The sequence below is a fragment of the Athene cunicularia genome (genome assembly GCF_003259725.1).
Source record: "Athene cunicularia isolate RWA chromosome 3 unlocalized genomic scaffold, athCun1 chr3_part1, whole genome shotgun sequence".
In the NCBI taxonomy this organism is placed as follows: domain Eukaryota; kingdom Metazoa; phylum Chordata; class Aves; order Strigiformes; family Strigidae; genus Athene; species Athene cunicularia.
In genome coordinates this window covers 117,826,699-117,849,923 of record NW_020799097.1, presented here as the reverse complement: position 1 = coordinate 117,849,923, position 23,225 = coordinate 117,826,699, and the positions used below count along the sequence as shown (strand labels likewise).

Genomic DNA, 23,225 nt, shown 5'->3' with positions numbered 1-23,225 from the left:
CATACCTGACAGGACACTAAGCAAAATGAGCCTGTGTCAACTGATACAAGCCGAGGATATGACCCACGTTTCCCCACAGAGATCAGTTCCACACTTCCATAACTTTAGGCTGCTCATTTCTCAGCAAGTGCATCCTTGTTGGGTTCGTTCATCACTGTTTTTCCAAGCAAAAGTTATTTGCAATGCATGGACTTAAAATTTAATCACCATTTTAAGATATGTATCCTTCCCAAACTGGGGGATATTTGGATCCAGGAGTTTGGAGTCACCTGACACTTCACCACTCTAGAAACAGAGGCTGCTTCTGCCCCCTCGCCCCGCCACGGCACCACCTTCTCCTGGCATGTAGAACTGCCTGTATAGTTTCTTTGCCGTGCACAGACTTGAGCTGCTAAACCTCCTCTCTTCGGGCAAGTCCTGGAAAAGCAATCGGTGTTCCTGATCATATGCCGTGCTTTGCAGTGTGCAAACTCAGAGCCCTGTACTGCTGGAAGTCTGGCTTTGACTCCAGCAGCAACAGAAGGTGCTGGCGGCTAAGATTTTTTTAGACACACAGTACATTTATTTGAACTTATTTCCCTTCCGAGGTATTTTGCCATGCACAGGACAAGCAGCTTAGACCCCACGCTGTGACATATTCTGCTACTGCTTGTATGTAAGTCAAAGTAAGGCAGTCACCCTATGGCTGTTATTTTTAACACTTTACATCCGACCAAAGCAGGACATGTGGTCAGGCTTGCTCCAGCCAGCAGCAGGAATACACTTGCTGTCAGTATTGATTCAGGCCCACCCAAGCAGAAGATGCAACACTTGAGTGTGCCAGGAGGGCTGGGGCTGGCCAGCCTCTGAGTTTGCATTTCTGCTGAGCCGCTAGCAGTGCCCAGGCAGCTCCCATGCTGCGGCCAGGCTATGTGACAGACACTATCCAGCATCAGCCTGATGGGAATCACCATCCTATTGAAGCTGTTTTTTATAAATAGGAGGTTTCTTGAGAGCAGGGCATCAAAACGGTATCTCATAGAGATCTACCTAATACCTTCCACAAAGACTATCTTTCCACTTTGTGAAGCAACAACTTTCCCTCCGCTGATTTTTTGTTTTTTTAATGGCTACAGTCCATTCAACTGAACAGGCTACAGGCCCCAGATAGTGGTCTGTAGCTTGCTTCCTGTGAGGTGAGGTCATCATGTTCAAATCAATGTCCTCTCTGAAAACTCACTCTTTTTCCTCAGTGTTACACAAGCTTTTATGATATTCTGGAGGGGAATAAGGAAAAATATTGACAGCTGGAAGGTAAAAAAATACCCCCATGAACTGCTGATGGATGGAAAAGCTGCACAACAACCACTAATCCTTCTTTTTACCCATTAGCCCTCATGCTAAGATAAACTGTGACTCCAGTCTCATTTATGTGCCTTAGAGTGCTGGACAGGATTAGCTGGGTCTGCTGGCAGGAGGACTGCTACAGCTCCTCCTCAGCTCAGTTCCTCTCTGCTGTAGGAGCTCTCTGAGCTTTCCTACCCTCTAGTCCATCAGGAAGAATGTGGTGTGGCTGGAAGAGAGTGGAGCCTTGGGTCTTGCCAGCCGACCACCTGTGCTCAACGTAGAAGCCAGCCAAAAACTGTTCCTGGTGGTATGACAAACTCATGCTCAGAGCAGACATCACCCAGCTTTCCTTCCCTTCCATGTGCTGCTGTCATCTTGGAAACTGGGAAGGTACTGCTTTGAAGGTGAACAGGCTTTGAAGGTGAAGGAGATTTCTAGGAAGTGTTAACTGCAGATAATAAGCAACAACACTTAGGACTGAGGAATCATCGAGAACAGAAAAGCTGGAGGACAGTAGAGGACAGGCCTCAGCAGCAGTAAAGAAGAGAACATGCCCCTCATGAGACATTTTTCTAGAAAGAACTGAAAGTATTGAACTGTAAGCAGGGAAGCAGATGCTGAGGGTGAATAGGATAGTCCCACGTTGGCTATGCATGCTAAACTGATAGCTCTGCAACCTACTGCTGCTATTATTTTTCCTTTTAGACAAAGACAAAACATGCGCTAAAGGCCTGCGATTTTCATATTTTGCATTTCATATATAGCATAGCCATCAAAGTGTGCAATGCTGATAATGATACGCAATCATTTCTTTTTGACTTCTGGTGCTGCTCAGAGAAATGCTGCAAAGTCACTCCCCACTGTGACAACAGCAGTAACCTGAGGTGAGACTAGTGAGAAACCAGAAAAAAGCAGAGCTGCACATTAAGGGTTCAAAGGAGTAAATAAATATGGTACCACTGAGAAAGAAAGATGAGAGTAAAAAAAAAAGTTTCCAAAAGATGACATTTCTTTAAGCTACCCTAGGTTCACTATAAATCACTTTCGTCATGGATTTTTACCTTTGTTCTTAAAAATTACATTTCCCTAAGAAAAAGAAAGAAGTAACACTTCTAAATAAATAATAAGGACTTGATGTACTGCCAAGGGTTTCTACTAAAGGCTAGGAAAATGATCAGCGTAATTAAAAATAAATTCAGAGTGTGCACATGTTTCTTTTTATGTTATAATGTTGTTTCTTTGTGCACGCTTTTTCTGGGTTTAAAAAAAACTAACAAAGGGAGAGATAATTGGTAGGGCGTTAAGCACAGTAATCATAAAGTATTGCTAGATTGAACAGTTTCCTTATCGTCCTAATAATTATTACATGACTAGTTGCTATTTCACAGCTCCAATGAGGCCAGAGGTGCTACTGAAGCTTCCCTTCCAAAGCCACGAGCAGACCCTTCAAAATCTTTTTGGGAAAAAGAATAATCTGCCACTTTAATTTTACTAAATCCTTGTTGGAAGAAAGCAAATAGAAATGAGATTGCTGTATCTGGTTTAGCCTCAAAGCAAAATCTAAGGCTGTCAGGTTTTGGAATATGCAGATAAAAATCAAATCAATAATCCCATTGTCGGCCAGCTGCTACACATTTACCTGAACATAATGAACCCACTAAAAGGGAAGAGCACGTGTTTTGTGCCTGTGTGAAAATACAGACACTTAAACGGAATTTGAAAGAGACTCTAACTTATTTTGCACTATCCTCCTAAGTTTACTCTGATTTACTCCCCCCAATTTACTAATTGAGGGATATTATGCTAAATTAAGACCACGGATCATACTTCCAAATGCGCCTTCTGAAATTATTTAGAAATGCAAAGAAACCTGTAGATGCAATCTGAGATGATTTGCAGACTTTCACATGTGAGTCAAAGTGAATTTGGAAACTTTCAAGGCAAACTTTCTTTCTCCTCAAATAATTAAATATGTTAGGTCACTTACGGTGCAGTTTAGAATAGGTTGGACTAATAATGAATTCCCACCCTTAATTCTTTGTTCTTTGGCTTCTGTGCTTCTAGACCTTTAGAACATGAGTCTGTCCTGATCAGTCCCTATAAAAAAACTGTGGTATGGTACTGGCTATAAACTCATGCTAGTAGAGGGGAGAGCAGTATTTTATCTCTTCAGACCAACTTTAAAACTGCACCGTCTGTCCTCCCTGTGGGCCTATGCTTCCCACATTTGTACAACAGCTTTACTGTTTTCTTCCAGAAAATCTGTTTAAAGCTGCAGCATTTGGCTTAAGAGGGTCTTAATCCTCACTGACAGGACAAAGTCCATACTGGAGGTAAGAGGCCTGCAAAATATCATAATTAAAAATTGCTTTTGCTTTGGACATGTCTGCACTCTTCCAAAGAGCATAAATTTCTGCATATTGGAATCATAACTTAAAAGTGGCCACACTGATTTTCATTTCTTTTAATTCGAAGAAACAAAATAGCTGTCAAGCCAGACACTTATATGACAAGCTTTAGTGCAAACCACATTTTACAGCCAAGATATAAACCTCTGAAAAATGGTGTGTAATGGAAACAATGACAGTTCATTCACTTTATGAAAGCGCTAGAAGGTGCTGTAAAAAGTGCTATAACAAACACAAAACAGATGAAAGTAACTACCAAATGATCTGTTTAAACTGGGCATCACCAATGTATGGTTTTGTTTATGTTTTGGCATACTGGCATTCTGAAGAACTTGGTCAGTTAAGGCAAGTCTGTAAATAACACTAAAAAGCCTATGATGTCCATAAGCCACATTTTTAGCACACATTGTAGCATTACTCTTTTTTTTTTAACATAACGCTGTCATTAGCAAACATGACAAGACAAAGCAAACGTCAAATCAAATAGGAAAGAACTCCCTGTGCACATTTGCTTGTCAAAAACATTTGTTCCTACAAAAACTAAAATAGTAAATTTACAATTATTTTCTCACAAGTTAACAGCATCTTAGACAAGAAAATGAGTGCCAACAGTTGGATTCCTAAACTGTCTTATTTTTTCAGAATCTCAAAGCATTGTTGACTTTGCTGTGCAAATACAGTTCAGACTCATTAATTCAAATTAACAGGAGCTTCTGGGGGCTCAGCCTTTTTAAAAACATGATAACACCTAAAAATTTCAGCTCAGACATTAGATAAGGTCAGATACCCAATTTCCATTCCTTACAGATATGAATGGGCTGTCAGAAAGTTATGTGCCACGTTGGAACCTCTCTAATCTCTGAATCAAAGCAAATTTCATGGAGCTCAACAAACTGTCAGATTTAATATTGAGGGGCAAATTTATTAGCTACAGAAATGTTTCCCATATTCTGCTTTGCATACTTGTTTGGCTGTCCTAGGTTGTCATAAAAAGTACATTGTTCCCTCTCCTCCCCAAATAAGGACCTTAATCTGGAATCCTATCTAAATTGAGGGAAACTTTTCAGGGACTTCACTGGGCTTCAGACCAGACTTTATCTGAGCAACGCAACCGCTGCTCACCTGTTAATAAAAGTATATCTGAGATGTGTGTGTAGCAGATAGAACAACAACCAAGTGCTACTCTTGCTTCCCTGAAGACTAAGCTCCATCATCATTTGCTGATGATGCTTTAGTATATTTTGTGGTTATCGCTGTAAACATGCTATGAATTTTTGTAAGATAAGAAACCAGATCTCTCCAACGCTGTACCTGTGAGGTAGGTGTTGTGTGAGGAATTGATGAAATAGTGTGACAGTGGTTGAGACATATCTTCATTTAAATCCAGTTTCTCAGGTGGAACAACGCCGTTTTCTTCCCCACTCAGATATCGCATAAATCCATCCACTGATATCTGTCCTGAGAGAAACACAGATCCAGGAAAAGCATCAATTAATTTCAAGCACAGATTTTGCGACATACAGATGTTACATTCAATATACACTTGCACAAAGGCATGTGTGAAAGACCATATAATCACTGGATAGGCCAGCATCTAGTTATTCATATATTCATTTGTTACTATTACATCATTTTCAGCCACGTAAGTTGCAGGTAATATACATCCCTTTACCTGTATCAAAGATAAATCATTTTATAATCAGTGTCTACAGATAATGAAGGGCACAGAGGAATCAGAGTTACAGAGTGCTGTAAGAACAGAGAAAATAAATCAAAGTCTATCAAGGAAAAGGGTCTTCTGGGGACAAAAAAAAAGCATGCTTTCCAGAGGAAACCAAGAAACCAGTAAACAAAGAGCCACACACAGAAACAGGTAACTTTGACCTCTTTTGAATATGATTCAGTGTGTGTATATGAATGCAACCAAAATGCAAAGCAAGCTAATTGAACTCCCTTTCAAGTGGGAACTTTGCTTTGTAATTTCTGTATTTGTCTTCCAATTCATATCTCACTGGAGTGCCAGTATAAATGAACATTTCATATGCTGCTGGCAAATTAGAAAGCTGTGTCCTATCTTCAGCTTAAATATCACCATTGATCTCAGTGGAGCTGTGCTTATTACATCAGGACGAATTTCTCTGTCAAGCCTTCTGCATAAAGTTGATGTTACAGTGTCGATTTGTATATTTAGATTTAAAAAAAAAATATTCAGTATTCTATATTTGGAGATTAACACTTAACTGAATGAATTTGAGATATTCTTTGCCCGGTATTTTTGTGATTTTGACATTTCATCTGTAGATTTACTCAACCACCTAGCTTTAGTTAATTCAGCATATAGTAAACAGACCTTCTGTATCTCTGAAGAACCTTGAAGCAGCTACATGCCTGGTGACTCCCAATGATGAGAATTTCTTACCTCTTGTCCCCAACACAAAATATTCTGCATAGCATCTCATATAAAAAAAATTTAGTCAACTGACTACGGTGCTGAAAAATGGAAGACTTCAGTTCTCCTCCTAACTCTGCAACTCTCTCCTTTTAGGGTCAATCCCTTTTTATCCTAAAACATATAAACTTACACATAATTTTCTCACATGTTAAAAAGTAATGGACAACCCTGCAACAATTTTTAAATCTTGTAACCACATGATGCAAATACGGCATATAAAGCATTTACTTAAAATCCATGCTTAGACCTAGGATTTGGCTCTTGAACAGAGAGGAAAAGAGATAACCGTCTTAAGTTCAGATGCCTCATTTTCATAACAACCCAAGATGGTGGCACTAAATGAATCTATTCATATGACAAAAAATGTAGTGACAATACAGAGCAATGCAATTATCATTCATTCTTAAGACAACAATTGTAAGATGGTTGGAAGGAAAAACATCAAGTCCATCCACTATTTTAAGACTGTAATCTGAGTGCAATCTTGTCAGGCTTCACAGCTGCTTTGTTATAGAGTAATTAATCATCCACAGACAGAGGCCCGTGCACTTTCCTTTTCACAAGAAAAAATGTAAGATGGAGAAAACCAAGAAAAAAACAACCACTGAGGTTTTGCATGAAACTAAAGATTTATGAACAACCTACCTGCTGCGTGAATCTACCAGACAGACATTATGAATGCAAACAGTATCAGCCATTAGGCTACCATGGAGTTAGCTTGAGCTAAAATTCACTTAAGAGAAACAGTCTGCGCCAAGTTCACTGGGATATAGATGTGGTCTGTGGTGTACATGCATACCACAGAAGGAACATCATACAGGAAAAAAATGGGTAAAATCTGAATGGGATAGTTGCTACATGGGGAACCAGCAACACCATGTCATGTTACAGTGGTTTGGAGCTTCTGATGTTTCAGATAGCAAATTCAGAGTCATCTTCAGTATCTCTGTGTTGTTTTGATTGTGTTCCTTTAAGCCAGACTAGGAGGCTTAAAGTTGCTGTCGTTCCTGCTCCATGCTAAAATCAAACATAGCAGTCTTCATACATGTAATTCCTCAAAAAACCTGTCACATCATAATCATGCAGTGTTCAGGAAGAAAGGTTTCAATTTTGTTATACTCAAGTCGATTCATGTAGACATAGTATTGAAGCATCTCAAAATGATCTTGGTGTTTAATCCTCAGAGTATATCTGAAAAACAGGGTCCTTGTTTTTCAGATGGAAATCTGGAGCTGAGGATAAATTAACTGACTGGACGTACTCCACGGAAAACCTGTGGGTTAAGGTGAGAGTTGAACTGCACAGTCTCTTGAAGCCTATTTGGATGAACACCTTTGGGATAAAAGCAAGTAAAGGGCTAGGCCTGCATTTCCTCCCTTTTCTCTATTTTGTGGTTCATTCTGCTTCTTTGCTCTCTTACACGCTAAAGGAATACAAGGTCTGCAGAGTGGTCCTTCTGCATATTGCCACTGGTATTAACATAAATCACAGCAAGTATTATTCACATGTATAACTGCATAGTTTCTGAGTTACACAGCTATCTAAACTTATGGCTGTAGAATGCTATTTTCAAGCAGTCAGCATTTCAGAAAGTGAATCAATTTGCAAGTTCAATTACAACCGATATTGCACCAGTGAGAGTTTGACTGGGGAACAGAGATGGCAGATGTCAAAGGGACTTTGTATCCTGGATATGAAAGAGTAGATTGTTTGTGATCAACATCAATGATATTCTGAGGCCAACTGCAGTGAGAACGATCCTCAGCGAACAGTCATCCAAAATGAAATGGCCTCAATTTATTGGTAAGATTTGTTCTCTGTTTTCTTAAGCATATTACAAATTTACTGCAGACATTGCCAAGAAAAAATAATTTGTGAACAGTTTTTTCCATTACAGCTGTCACCTTTTATCTTCTGATATATATTAGGAAGATTTAATGATATGATTAGATATAAAAAGTTAGAGGGAAAAGAAACACACCAGGCAAAAACACAGGGACAAGACAGATTGACTTTTTTTTTTTTCCTTTTATTTTGCTTGCACATAATTGCCTTAAAAACATCTGAACCCTAGGTATTTGATGAAAGTCTCAAAATAACCGGTGTGCTTTATATACTTAAAATTGTGGAGTTAACTGGCTTGTCTTTTTCACTCACCATTGCAGTGTTCAGTTTGATCTGATGTCACTTATTAGGACAGAGGCAAACCCAAAGCTCATTGGTGTTTGTTGAAATGCTACCATCAACTCCAATAACTTTTGGTTCAGGACCTTACTAAATAATCTTAAGTGCAATGCAAAGAAAGATCAGACTCCAGATGACTCTTTTATCTATGTTGGCAAAGCCAGATTGAGAAGAGCAAACACAGATGTAACCACAACAGAAGCTATGTCAACAGCTACAGCACTCCATGAAGATGGCTTTCCTCTGCGGGGTTTGGAGTTTACCAGCACAAGAGATTTTTTTTTTTTTCCCCTTCAAATATCTCTTCTCTAATTTATGTGATTAATTAGAATTTCCCTACGGGGTCACTCGGTAGCGCTTTATTAAAACACTTAAACAGCACAAACATAAAAATGCCTTTTTCCTGTGGTGTCTGGCCTATTTAAAGGTCCAACACTTAACTCCTTCCCACAGCGCCACTGCTAAACAGGGCAAGGCCTGACCCAGGCCTGCACTCCTCCTCCTCCTCCTCTCCCCAAGGCCTCACAGGGCCACTCCTCACACTTTTTACCTCACACTTTTCCCCTCACTCCTTGCTGCCGGCAACGTTTTGTACTTTCTTAAACCCACTTCATCTGAGGCACCACCAGTGTGGCTGTGGGCCTTAGGCCGTGCCCTGCGGTGGGGTGGCTGGAGCCACCTGGAACGGGCCCTGGCCTCTCCTCACAGAGGCCCCGCAACCCTCACTGCCAGCACCCAGGCACTGACAGCCGGTTCAATGCGAAAGCAAAAATTAAGGCTATTCTAATCAATTGTTCCATTTTTGACTTAATGCAAATCCACTTCTACTCCCAGGATGAGTGCTGTCTCAGCACATCTCGCCAAGAAGCGACCGCCGCATAATGTGCCACAGCTGGATGACTTGTAAAGTTTGTCATAAACCACCCAGCTCCTACACAGAACGGAAGATGCTCATATGCTGTGTTTGATGATTAACATGGGTATATTTTTCTTCTCTGCACTCACTACACTGAAGAAATCTGTGATGAATGTCAGCTGCAGGATGTTTGCTTGTCAAAAACACACATGAGCGAAGGGCTGAAGTTCTGTGCAAGCCTAAAAGATCAGTTTTAACGTCTTTACTGTGCAGTGGAACAGGTCTGTAAAATAAAAGAGTAAGTATTGAGGAGAAATATGAAAGCATTTTGAAATACGAAGTCATAGATGCCCCCTCCATGGAAGGGTTCAAGACCAGACTGGACAGAGCTTTGAGCAACCTCATCTAGTGGAAGGTGTCCCTGACCATGGTGGGGGGATTGGAACTAGATGATCTTCGAGGAGCATTCCAACCAAAACCATTCTATTACTCTATAATCTAATGTAGTCTTACTCACAGACATTCACAATACCTCAAAATAATAAATATGTAGCTGAACATTTGTCTATAAATTATATAAAATTGTATGCAATTCTAAAACCGTATCTGAATTAAAAACTTACAAGAGCTAGAGGCACTGGAGTGTTTGGAAATGCCTTTACATGCCTCTCCAAATTTATACATCTACATACCTTCCAAAATCCAGTCTCCAAACATGAAAGAAGCTTCTAAAAGAAGGCAACCTTGACTCCCTTCACGTCTTTTGAACATTTTACCCATCATCTTCTAGGTATGAAACGCAAGGCAAAGTACCCTCACTTGCCCATGTGAAATGTTATTCACACTATGAAGTTCCCATGCTATCATTAAACAAGAGAAATCTAGTCCAAACTCATACAGACCTATGCGGATCAGGTTCTGGCTTTATCCCTGCACTGCTTTTCTGCACTGTGGATTTAAGCTCTGCTTTCACTTTAGTTACACATGCCAACAGTCCTTTTGCGTCATGCCCGTAATTCCCTTTCTTGCCTGCACTTTTAATTTGGAAGCTGAACTTCATCTGCCAGTTGCTTGGCGGGGATTTTGTCAGTGATTGTCCCACCTGCTGCCTCCAAATCTCATCCATTATTGCAGAAAGGAAGAGGAAGCCCATACCGGGGACTGCAAAAAAAGTCCCCAGCGTTCAGCGTTTCACATGCAGCAAAGCACAAAGCAGCTTCTTAGCAAGTGGTTCCATGGGACACCTTGAATGGTGGCTCCATATCACTTGCAGGGTGGTGAAATTAATGCAGAGATCAAAGAACAACCACCAGATTGACAGTCAAGTGAAGTCAAACAAATCTAGTATTTTTACACTAAAATTTGGTAGGAAGGAGAAGTAATTTCCTACTAGAAGAGTAATATATTTAATAGGGATGCTGAGAAGTTCTATTGAATCTCCCAGACTGTGATCAGCTTTATTATGTGAAACATGGCAAGTGTTTGTACAGCAGCGTGATCTTTTTCTGCATCTCTGACTCTACCTGATTGCTCCAAAACCATTACAAGAGAGAAAAAAAGAGAGCACAAGTGAAGTGGTAAGTGCTGAGTATTTCACAGTAGCTACAGCTACATGATCCCATACCTTTCGAGATCTATTACACTAGATCAAAGACATAAATGTTCCTGGATGGCAGTTCAAAGAAAAACGCATAAAAATGTAACTGTTACTTTGCCTGTAAGAAAGAGGGTTCCTTTGTGGTCAACATTTGTCAGCTCTAAAACACAACAGAAGTCACTTCCATTATTCCAAATCCTTCTTCTTGGAAGCTGTCTACAGGCAGGTGGCATAAAGCAGGCAAAGGACCCGCTGAACATTCACAAAATCCATATGGGTAATGAAGTGAATCCTCTCTTCTATGTTTCTTACATATTGTCGGCATTCATCAATCAAGATGTTTTCTTCTGCAGTTTGAGAGATCTGGAATCTCCCCATTCCTGACACAAGAATTCCAGCCAGTCAGCTGAACTGGTTGACAGGACAGACTGTAGTCTGTGAATATATAGTTCTCAGAGGGTCCTCTATTTGATGACTTAGTGTGTTATCACAAGGGTCTTCATAATCCTCTTTGACTAGATCTAGAGAACGCAGCGTATTTTTCTCCTCAGGGCCTGTGATAGTCCTTGTGCAGAGCCAGGGCACTACACAGTTTCCTGGGCAAGTGCAGACATAGATAGCATCCTCACAGAACTGTTCTCATGCAGTTTCTAGGGCTGGCAAAAGCACAGGCTGCTTTTGACACAACAATCCTTTTCCTGCTGCTTAATGAGACATAGGTAACTCGACAACTTCCTGCTTTCCTAACCCTTCTAGCATGCCAGCATGATCGGCATATTATTCTGGATGTGGAAAAGCTTGTGGGTCCCTGGGAGCTTGCCAGCTCATCAACTCGAGGATGTAAACAACCCCCTGCTCACTCAACACCTTCAGCAGTGTGCCAAGTGTAAGATAAGAGACATCAGGGTTAAAAGAGGGCTGAGCATCTAAACGAAGCTTCTTCACCAGTTCAGCGCCCTCTAAAGAGCCCCAGGATAAAGGTCAAACCCCCAGCAGTGTAACAGTCTGGAGGAAATACAGAAGTACAGCTCATCCTGCAAACTTCTCAACCCAACTGCTTGTCTAAACTTCATCCCCCTTATTTCAGCAGGTAAGCTGTATGTGCAGCTTCTTGAATTGCCCCCGGGTCTGCCTGGCCTGCTCCAAGGAGCCTTCCAGTCCTTTGAGCAAAGTCTTCAGAAAGAGCAGGCCAGAAAACGCGAGAGGCACAACTGACAGCAGAAAAAACCTGCTTATCTGCTCACTATTTTTTTGCACTTTAGTCTTGCAACTTTAACATCAGCCTTTGCTTATCTCTTAAAAATCTGTGGACATGTTGTATGACAATTAAAATGCATTTGCTTGCAAGCAGTCAACAGGTTTGGCTTCATGCATCTTAAACATTTCTTTCCCATGTATTTGCAAACTTAATAAAGCCTTCCATTTGTTTACGCCCATGCTGTTATCCACTCAGTTATAATGTAACTGGAAGGCACAATTCTGCCAGGAGATGTTATTAAAGTAAAAAAGAAAACAAACAAACAAAAAAGAGACAATTAATTGGCACCTCGTATCTCCCAGCCAGCAACACAGAATTACATTAGTATTTTGTCTGACAGCAAAATCAGGTCTATTCCAATGCAATCTGTAACATTAATCACATTCACTGTAATCCCATACAACCGAGCAGTCCTCTCACCGCCAAGTAAAGCAGATATTTTGTAATCCTGTGAGAAATCTGCACTATATGCCCCGTGGGAATTCTATTTCACAAACCAGCACTACAATTCACAGCTCATTAGGTATTAACATTTTCATGCACCGTGTGGAGTAAGATGCATATACCCATATACCCCAGTGTGTCTCTTGACTCTGGGCACACATTAGCTACTCTATGCTTTCTAGCTATGTGAGACAGCAGAGAAGTTCACAGGGATGAATTTACATGAAATTCACACTGTGTGGGTGGGACATGAGGTGCCAAAGTCACCCTGATGATTACAGCATTTTGCATCCAAGTGATTTTGGAAGCGATGCTGAAGCCCATTTGGCTTTTCAGACATGTGGGCTATTACTATGGTGTAACTGGAAATTCTGTCTGTATTCGGTTTTGTAAGCTGGGGCAGGACAGGATTGCATCATCCAGGCATCATCCTTTTAAGAGTAAAGTCATCACAAGGAGAGTGTATGGTACAAGGTCAGCCCAGCCTGAAAATGCCACAACCCTACAGTTGTGTTACTGGACTTTATCCCAGGAATGTCAGTGCTGCTGTATTTTAGAAAAAACACTAGGGCCAGAAAAGATTTTCAGGCCTCAGGTCAGGTCTGCAGATACTTCAAAATATCTACGTACCAACTACCACTTACACACCACAAGCAGAAGTCGCCAGTAACTCCTGCATTTTAGCAATTTTCTCAGTGATCTGCAAGAGAAAAAATTCATACTAGTCAAACAGTTCTATCAAATTGGTAAGCAGAGAAGGGGCAATACATCTGAATCGCTGTATCTGAATATTAGTGAAACATTTAATAGAGTTTCTAAATTCAAATTTTTCCTTATCAGAAAAACTAATCTTCAGAAAGCACAGATAGAAATAAACTGAGGTCAGACTAGAAGATCAGGGTTACTTTGAATTTGAAAGCTGAACTGCATGAAAGAAGTCTGGAGGCTGCCACGCTGATCAGCAGTAGGGCTGGTTTCATACCGTCTTTAATAATCTGAAAAAGTAGAATCAACAACCCAAGGTTTAAAGAACAGACAGTTCTCTGGGAGCTGTTATCAAAGTAAGCTGGTAAAGTTGTAATGAACCAGGTGAATGAGACAGAAATCAAATGAGAACACACAAATAGTAATTCAAGCTAGGCAGCTAATCATTCAAGCAAAGAAAAATCCAAAATACAGAGCTGAATTGGGAAGAAGATGACTAGAAATACATCATCCTGAAAAGCAAATGCGATGCAGAGACCAGCAATGCATCTGTATGTAGCTGCATCAAAAAAAGTGGGTGGAAAAAAATGGAATCGATTGACAGGGCATTTTACTATCAAGTAATTGATGAAAAATATAAACGTCCATGGCAGCAAATGTACCGACATATGTATCCATAACTAAACCTAAGCATGCAGGCAATCCTATAGATTTAACGGACACAAGTCTCACATAACTACTGACAATATTAAGGATGTTAATGGGACCACTGACACTCCACCCAGTCTCATCCATCTGGTTTTTGACTACTCAGTATCAGAAATGTGTCTGTATACAGAAGATTATTTAAAGAAGTGTTATCAGTAATAACATATGTCACAATATATGCCAAAACAAGAAAAATCAAACATGTAAAGATGATGTGGCAATAATATAATGGTCAACAGGTGTAAATGATAAGGATGAAGAACAGTTACAGTGGCCAAAGGCAGAACCAGGTAATGAGATCAGAGTAAGTAACAGAAAACTTGGGGTGAGTGTCTGAAAAAGCCTGGCAGTGCTACAACTAATTGCACTAGGAAATGGTCTTGCAGCAGATTTATTGGTTGTCTCATTACTTAAATCCTTTAAAATCAAACTAGGAGAATATCCAGTTGTGTTCAAATACCGTTTCAGATTTCTAAACGTAAAGGAAAACATAATGGATCCAATTCTACCCTCAGTTATACTTGCTCAACTACTTTCTGTAATTAGACAGTTACCCTGCCACAAACCAAAACAAGCTTTGGCAACATCTTCTTGAAAAAGAAACAGAAAACTTACTCCATAAGAAAGGAATAGAGCAAGATTCACTGCTCTACCCATGGATGGGTATATTGTAACAGGACACAGAAAAATCTGAATATAAACAAACAGAGAATGGAAACTCCTAAACAATATCAGAAATAAATGCTTACCGAATGACAAGCAGTCAGTGAGGGAAAACATGGTAAGGTAAACATGTTTTCTTAAGTAGCATATATAAAAGAACTTGCTCAGTATCAGTTAATCCACGCGGAAATACCACATGCCCAAGGACACAGATCCAGAATATTTTGCAGGGCAAGGATCATCAAGCAAAAAAAAGCAGAATCCAGTATGCTTAAATCAGAAACGCTTGTCATTCTAATGCAGCTATCATATCCATTTTATCATCTGTACAAGTGAACAGAGAAAACTAACATTTGATACTTTTTTTTTCCCCCCCCCAAGAAAATATTTGCAGCAAATGGAAAACCACTTTTCTGAATGGGTTTCAGAAGAGGTACTGCAGCTCAGGACACTTAGTTCACTTCGGGGAGGAGATATTTCCCATAAGCTTCTAGGCAAGCCATACCAAATAGCAAACCTCATATTTTTATGAGAAAGAGCATTTCCAATCCGAATGAAAACTTTGGGAGAGTTCCAAGGACACTGCCATCTCAAAATGGAAAGGAAGATGGAGTGTCATCTGAGAAAAAACAGAAGTTTCTAAATCTCATTTGTGTCTATTGGCATGAGACATCCGTTTTAACAAGATCTTAAAGTCACTGTGCAACGTTGAATGTGCTATTTATTTATTTGTTTTATTGAAAGTCACGGGGGTTTTTCAGCCCTTTTCAAACACCCAAGAAGTAAGGGCTCTAATTCACAGGGGCTACAGCCTATGAAATGTATGTGTTTTCTCTAGTAGTGCTAGAAAACAGTAAAACACACATATAGGCAGGGAAGATTTTTAACACTCAATATTTTCACTTCCTCAAAATGTAAATGTTGGAGACACATTTATTGTAATGGATATTGATCATATAAATCTCCACAAAAGCTTTAAAAGCCTCTACTGTAACAAAGCATGGCCACAGTTCAGAGATTCAGGTAAGCAGAGGTAGTATGTTAAGGAGCACAATTCATGGAACCTGTTATAATGTAAAGCAGTGTTTTATTAATAGAAAATAGTGTGTGTGTATAAATATAGATAGATAGATAGATAGATAGATAGATAGATAGATAGATAGATAGATAGATAGATAGATAGCATACGCCCCACAACTGCTAACACACAAGTGTCCAGCATCTTGAATCAAGCATGTTTGTCTTACAGTTCACATTTAAACAGATGCCTATATGTAGTATCAAGCAGTTTCTTACTGGTTTTCATCCTCTCTTTTTAGCTAGATAGCTCTTTCTTTAAACCAAACCAGTTTCTAAAACATTAGCAGACATGTATATACAAATTTGAATATTTTGTCATTTTTTAAGGAGCGGGGGAAAACCCCACTCTGGTGTAGATAAGCAAACAACCTCTCCTAAGTCTAAAGACTGAAGCAGGGTGATCAGCATTATATCCAAGTTGGACTCTGAAGAAATGCTGTATCTAAAGTTAGATAGAGAACCACATGGGACTGCAGCTTATTCCTTGGCAGGCATTTACTTTTCTGCTTTTTTCTTTTTTGTTCCCTGTCCAAATTCAATTTTGCTAAAAAGTGCTGGGCTGGCCTGGTTTGTGCAGTCTTTACATTAGCAAGCCTCAGCTACTGTCTTCCAGGTTCTCATCCAAGAGTGGGGCCTTGGCTACTAAAAACCCCCATGAATCTACAACTTGATGATTTCAGCTGACGTTGCAAGACAATGTGGAGCAACACAGCAATGTAAATGATGTTCTTGCAGTGTCAGGGAACTCCGTCCTCAAGACCCACTTTACCACCATAACTACTGTCTACGTGCAAACACACCTGCTGCTCTGGACTTCAGTTGAGGTCTGGCACACGATCCAGGAGGAGGAGATGCTAAGGGCACTAGCACCTGGGCAGGTCTCATTCATCACATCAGGCCAATTTAAGCAAAGGCAAACACAGTGAACTACAGCCAAGTCTCCCAGCAAACATCTTAAGCTTGCTATTTCTGAACACTTTGAGCCCAGACATCAACCACCTACTAAAATTACTGTGGAAAGTCTGCGGCATCACAGAGTTTTACAGACACAAGCCCATTCTCTAGCTGCTCTTGACTTTTCAGCATAGATGTAGTAAGAAATTGTTCCTGACAGGATATCCCTTACAGGATATGAAACGACAGATAGTTTACATCCAATTAAATCTATAAAAACACTACAAAACCACCTTCACACTCGTTCCTAGCTAGCAGCGGAATGAGCACTTTACAACATGTCAGATTTCTAAGACAGGCAGACAACTAGATGAGCCGAAAAATTTTAAATCAGATAGATTAATCCCAGCAATACTACAGTTATTTCTGACAGACTTGAAAGAGGGCCACTACTGGAATATGTCACTGTCCTCCAAAGCCTCTGAAAAACATGCTCCGTAGAACGCCTCGGAGTGATCCTGGGAGATGTAATAATGTTAAATGTTGGCTTACTTCCAGTTGCTAAATTGCATTAAAAGACATCTAAAAATACATACTTTTTTTCTCTTAAGCATTACTTCTCTACATAAGCTATTAATGCACTCGCCAAAAAGACTGTTCTGCAGTATAATGGGAAGAATAAGAGTGTGAGCGTGCTATAGGTGGGAAAAAACCTAGGAAAAGCCTTCCATCACGGCTAATATTTTTACTTCCAGAAACTTCTCCAGGTGAAGAAGAGATTACTACAGAGAAGTGGAAAATAATAATGGCATGGTTCTGCAAAGGCAGTTCAAATAAAAGTCCCTTTGAAGGCACTTCCTTGCCTGTTCTTTAAACTTGGTTCTGTAGCTGCAGGCGCTGCATTCTATCTTAGCAACAATTGCTTTTTTTGCCCTCTTTACTACCTCTGGCCGGCTGTGCCAGAACCATATTGTTATGAAACTTCTCTTCATTTCCAGCCTAAATTTATTCAAGACCACTTGATACCTCTGTGTTCTTCTGCCAACATTGTCCTTTTGCTTACCACTTCTTTCCACCTCCCCAACATTTAACCCTGATGTATTTATAGGCAACAGTCATATTCCAGCTAAAGGATATTCTTAGAGTAGATGATTACATCTGACATTATAAGGGAAACTTCCTCGTATGGTCATTGTGTTACAGTAGTGCACATATTCCAACTATGTTAACAGCCCTGTTATGACAGATACCATACATACCAAAAGACTCACAGATCATTGCTAGCTCCTCAAGGCAGAGACTGACTGTTTATTTAGTCAACTCAACGAAAAGATGAGACAAAAAACCAAAATGGCAGATAAAAGGGGGCGGCCAGATGTCAGCGAGCTCATTTGTGGCAGAGCCAGGAAATCTCCGTTCTTCTGCCACAAGTTCAGGGTGTCACCCACTGGTTCACAGCAGTCTTCCCTCCCTTTGTCCTCGGGGGCCCTCTGCAGCTGCAAAGCACTCCATCTGTAGCAGTCATAATGAAGAGGCAAACCCCACAATGTTTATTCAAACTTTATCTACATTTGTTTCCTTCAGCACTTGAGTCCATGCTACTTTGTGTTTTCAGAAGTAAACTTTATCTGATATTCATCTACAAATAATAAATCCTGCTGCTAAAATTGAATACCTCCCTGTGTTCTATAAAAGAGACAGTAAAACAGCAACAACCACAAAGAAGCTGTTTTAGAGCAAGTTTTTGATTTTTTGGGCTCTGATAGGCTGAGGCTGAGTCAAACACAATACAGGCAGGCAGCAGCAGAAAAATGTGTCTCCATAACCCTTGAAAGGCAGTATTGATGTAAGACTCTTTACTTATCACTGAGCAAAAGCTCCAGCTGAAGGGAACGAATGATATACATATACTCCAAAACCTTGACCCGTGTTTGCTTTGTGGTCCTGTCACCCCAGGTTCTTTCATCCCTTTCCAATGTTACAACATAAGGTTTAAGTCTGCCTGGAGGGCTCAAGCCTGGAGTCCATCAGGTGGTCTACCAGGCTTCCAGGATGTGGGACAGGAGTCACTGGTACGGTCAGCTTCCGTATTAGTTAGAACAGGTCTGGTCTGAATGCTGAACTTAACATTATCACAATTAGTTTATGCTCTGCAGCTCTGAAGATGAAAATTCCATGGGAAGTCTGTCCATTTTACGTCCAGCAGTTTCACTGGTATCAGCAGAGCTATTCCTGGGACCAGATACCAGTCCCAAAATGCACTTCTGCAAAGCTCACGCCTCTTTCAAAGCATCTGTATTATACACAGAAGATTAGGAAACTTGCCCTCCCTGGAACCTTGAACATATTTTTGATGTTTTCATTAGTTCTAGTGCCAACAGCAAAAACTAACTCTATGCATAAGCACACAGGTCTCAGATCCAAGCCAGTTCCTACACTTGTAAAATGCAACCAAAGAAGAAAAGGTAAAAACGTTTGCTTTTTCACTAAGCCAGATACTATTGTGTCTGTTCACTGTTGCAAAATCCATTATTACTAGTCCACATCACTTCCATTTTGTTACAAGTTGTTACAGTTAAGATAGAAAGATGAAGCATTTTACCTGTAAAGCACATGCAAAAAATCCTCATAATTAAGGATTTTCCATTCTAAAAGATTTTTACTTTTATTCTTTTCTTGAGATGCAATCTTCCACATAACTGCAAGATCTGAAATGAATTTTACAGCTTAACTAGTAACTAAAAAAAAAAAAAGCAACCAAAAAGAAAATACAGTGCATTACAGAAATATATTTTGCAAATTCATTTTGACAATTATAGACCCCATTAACTTATTTATGGTGATACATTATTCATACTAACATTTGCTGCATATATATATATTTAAATCATTTTTTAAAAGGCTTTCTGGCAAGCTACCTAACTTAGCACTTGTTGCTGACAGCATGGGATAGGTTACGACTTTTGTGTGGCTTATGAATTTTAAAGAGTAATAAACAGTGACTGGGATCTATTGTTCTGTCATCATTTGAGAATGAGAACGCTGAGAGCTCTTCTCTTGTACAACTGGCATGCTGGAAAGCACTGAAAATGCAGAAAACAATGTTTTTGATGGTAAGTATTCTTAATTTCCAATGTTACAGCTAGGAAGCTGAAGGATTTCAACCATTTTGTAACACTTCACACAAATGTTTCAGTGCCAGAAAGCCCCACCATTTGCCTGAATGGTTTATACATCAGGATTTATGCTTTAAATATTATGAAGTATGTCTTAGAAGTGTAGCCACGACTGCATGGTACTTGTTTTTGACATTAAATTGTGTTGCCTAGGAAATGACCCCCTTCTGCCATCGAAAGACTCCAATGTGTAATTATTCTTATGCAGTTACTAAAAGGTGAATTTAATGTGGTGGGATGTACATGTTTAAAATGTACTGATAATTATGGGAGGAAAAACACGTTTGTGCTGAAGTGAATAATGCTGGGTCTTGAGGTTGCCATGAGAAAAACACATGTAGCAAATGCTGTATAAAATTAAATATATCTTAATCTAATGTTAATTGTTTAATTTATTTTACTACCCAAGAAAAACTCAGCACAACTACCAATAAATGTGCATTAGCAAAACAGAATTAATACTGGAATTCAAAGAGTCATAGAACCAGCTCCCCTACAATCATTCCAAATACAAGTCTAACTAAAACTGACATACAGCATTTCCAAATAGGTATAGTTGTGAAAATCTGGAGAAAGAAATGCTGTGAAATGTAAGAGGAAAGCTCTTGTGTAGATCTAAGGTTTGACCCTTTAAAATTAAACAGGAAGACATAGTATTTAAATGAGTGCATACTTAAGAGAAAAAAAAAATTAACATTGTTACGCCATTAGTTGCCTCAAAGATGCCTGCTAGTTAGTACAATCTGGTGTGTAGACCCATTGGCCAGCAAAATCTCCAAAGCTCTTCCAGACTCTATTTTTAAAGCTTATACTACAGTCAAGACCATCTCTCTCAATAAAACCCACTCTAAAAATAATGGCTAATAATAACCTAACCCTGTCTTGCTCCCACCAACGGGGATTGTGAGAAGCGTATATTTATTTGATTGTTATTGCACAATTCCAGCTTTTTCACGTCTCCTTTCCCTAACAGGCCTTGGGTTTGTATTCCTCACTGCTAGTCTGGTACATGGGTACAGCTCTTCTTGCATGCTTAAGAGTCTGTAAGAGACACAGGATGCCCCTAGAGCCAAGACTGTTACTTGGTGGTTTTCAAAACACTGCTTCCAAAAGGGAAGGTTTAAACTGAGACAATGGGACTTGAGCTCTCAAAGCTCTGTGGTCCTTTTGAACTTAGAAACTGTTAGAAATGAATTGAATCATTAAGTCAGGACGAACTAGCACAGAATTTGCACCAGAGTTATATGGTAAATATCACATAATTCTAGAAACTGGGACTACTGCTCCCAGGAGCCTGGACACCTGAAACTCGCATCAATGTCCCACCTGCCATCCAAAATGACCCTGAACAACTTTCTTTTATACAAGCCTTCTTAAAAATAAAAGCAAATAAATAAACTCCAAATCAACCCATTGGCAAGTGATTTATCACACATCCTATTATCAACATGATAACTTAAGAGGGAACACATTTAGCAGTGATGCTCAGCCACCCAGTGCAAATGTTTCACAGTCTGAAAATACCAAACTACGGGATGCTGCTTAACCAGGCCTAACAGCCCCCAGCATGCTTTTGCTAACAGAGAGAGGCTGCTCAGCGGTACCAGGAACTTCCTTCTGCTTCCACTTGATAAGGAAACATGCTATACATAGTGCATTAATCTCCTTCACTGTATGACACAAAGCATTAATCACAACAGCTTGCTTCAACCACAGTAAAATATTACTCCACATGCTTAACCTATGTAGGTGTCAAGCAAGCCCATGTATCTGCTAATGTTGCAAAAGCTCAAGCACAACTGAGCAATACAATACCTAAAAATGTGTTAGTGATGAGCAGGAACACAGGCAGCCTTTTTACTCAAAACTAAGGCCCTTAGCCAGTAAGAACACTGGCATTTGATTTTATCAGGTACCTGAAGAGCCATGTTGTAAAAGTTTAAAATATTATACAGAACTCTTGTTACTGTGTTCAAAATACTGTAGCTTAGCTGCAACAGGTACAAAAAAGAAGGACTATAATGGTGATCAGAGAAATGGAGAGTTATGAGACATCAAAAGCATTTCACTAGTGCTGTTGAACTTGAGAGACAGTACAACCATTATTTAGCTATGAGAGAAGAAAACTTCAATAAGAATATTGTTGTACAGTGGATGTGCACAGATAATGAGTACAGTCAGATGGGAAATTAGAAGAAAATACAATCATCAAGATGAGTGAAGGTCTAGAACTGTCCAAACAGGGTAGGGAGAGCAAGGAGTCAGGCTGCTGTTGTACAAAGGCACACAGTTTCTATTTTATGACTTTGGATTTAAGCTTTCAAGGAAAAAAATCCTAATTCTGTTTAAAAGAACTTTTTAATGCATAAAATTTTATTTGCTAAGAAGCATGTGCATCACACTCTCAGAAGTTGTCCAGGTACCTGTGTTCATGGTTCTGGCCGGAACTGCCCAGAAATTTCACTTCAACAACCTTGGGAACTGAGCTTTAACAGAGAATTAATATAACATAAAAGGAAATGAAGCATAAGAGATTTTTATGTAACTATACTCTCTTTCCACATTACCCATAAACTTAAGCATATGCTTAAGTGATTTATTACATCAAGGCCAGGATGTTCTGCATGTTGCAAACATGCCATCTTACTCCCACAGCATAAATGCTTTTAGAAAATGCTTTTAATCCTTGAATTGCAACTATTGAGTTTAATTTTGCATATTGACATGTGTTTCACTGTTCACAGGAAAAAAAGAAAAAAGACAATATGTATTCTGTCTAACTTTGTGAAAGATGATTAGAAATCTAGGCCTTGTGACCTTATAGAATACCTGAAAAATAAGGACACTTGCCACTGGCTTTGTTTCAGGTTTTTGCAAAAGTCATTTTCTCTGGCAGCTTAATCAAGGACTGTGCAGGCCTTAAAGTTCAAATTAAACAGAAAAGCTTGACTTATTTCATGACGATGCTGAACATGAATCCCTTTATTTCAGTGGGATATCTGAACATTGTATAGATTATTGAAATAAACATAGAAATACTACAGAAACAAACATGAAAGTGGACAGACCTTCACCATTTATGTGTATGTTTGTCCCCAAATCTTCTGCAATATGATGTTGTTATAATGAAACAAGATAATGAACGGAGCCAGTCAGAAAGGCAGCTTGTGGAAACAAAACGTTTCACAGATACCTGTGTGCACAACAGGTGCAAGTGTTCAAGCTCTAGAACAATCTGAGGAAAAGGGATTTAACTGGCATGAAGGCTGGCAATTTCTGTCATCCAATTCTTGCAAACAAGCCTCTAAAGTCTCTACCATCACAAAGTACTTCACTCATTACTCACAAGAAGCAGTTAATTCCAACTTTGAAATGTCTTTATGGTATTTTCTTCTGTTCTGGACCCATATTTGTGATTTACTTCAAAGGAGTAACTTCTCATTGCCAAGAAAGAACAAATACATATACCATGTT

General features: G+C 39.5%; 1 protein-coding gene across 1 annotated transcript in view; it reads right to left on the bottom strand.

Annotated features, from left to right (window-relative positions):
- PLCB1 (phospholipase C beta 1) overlaps positions 1–23,225 on the bottom strand; it is a 397,493-nt gene that overhangs the window by 115,604 nt on the left and 258,664 nt on the right. Inside the window, exon 10 of the mRNA XM_026844689.1 lies at positions 5,046–5,192. Coding sequence (XP_026700490.1) covers positions 5,046–5,192 — 147 coding nt within the window. The remainder of the gene's footprint in view (positions 1–5,045; positions 5,193–23,225) is intronic.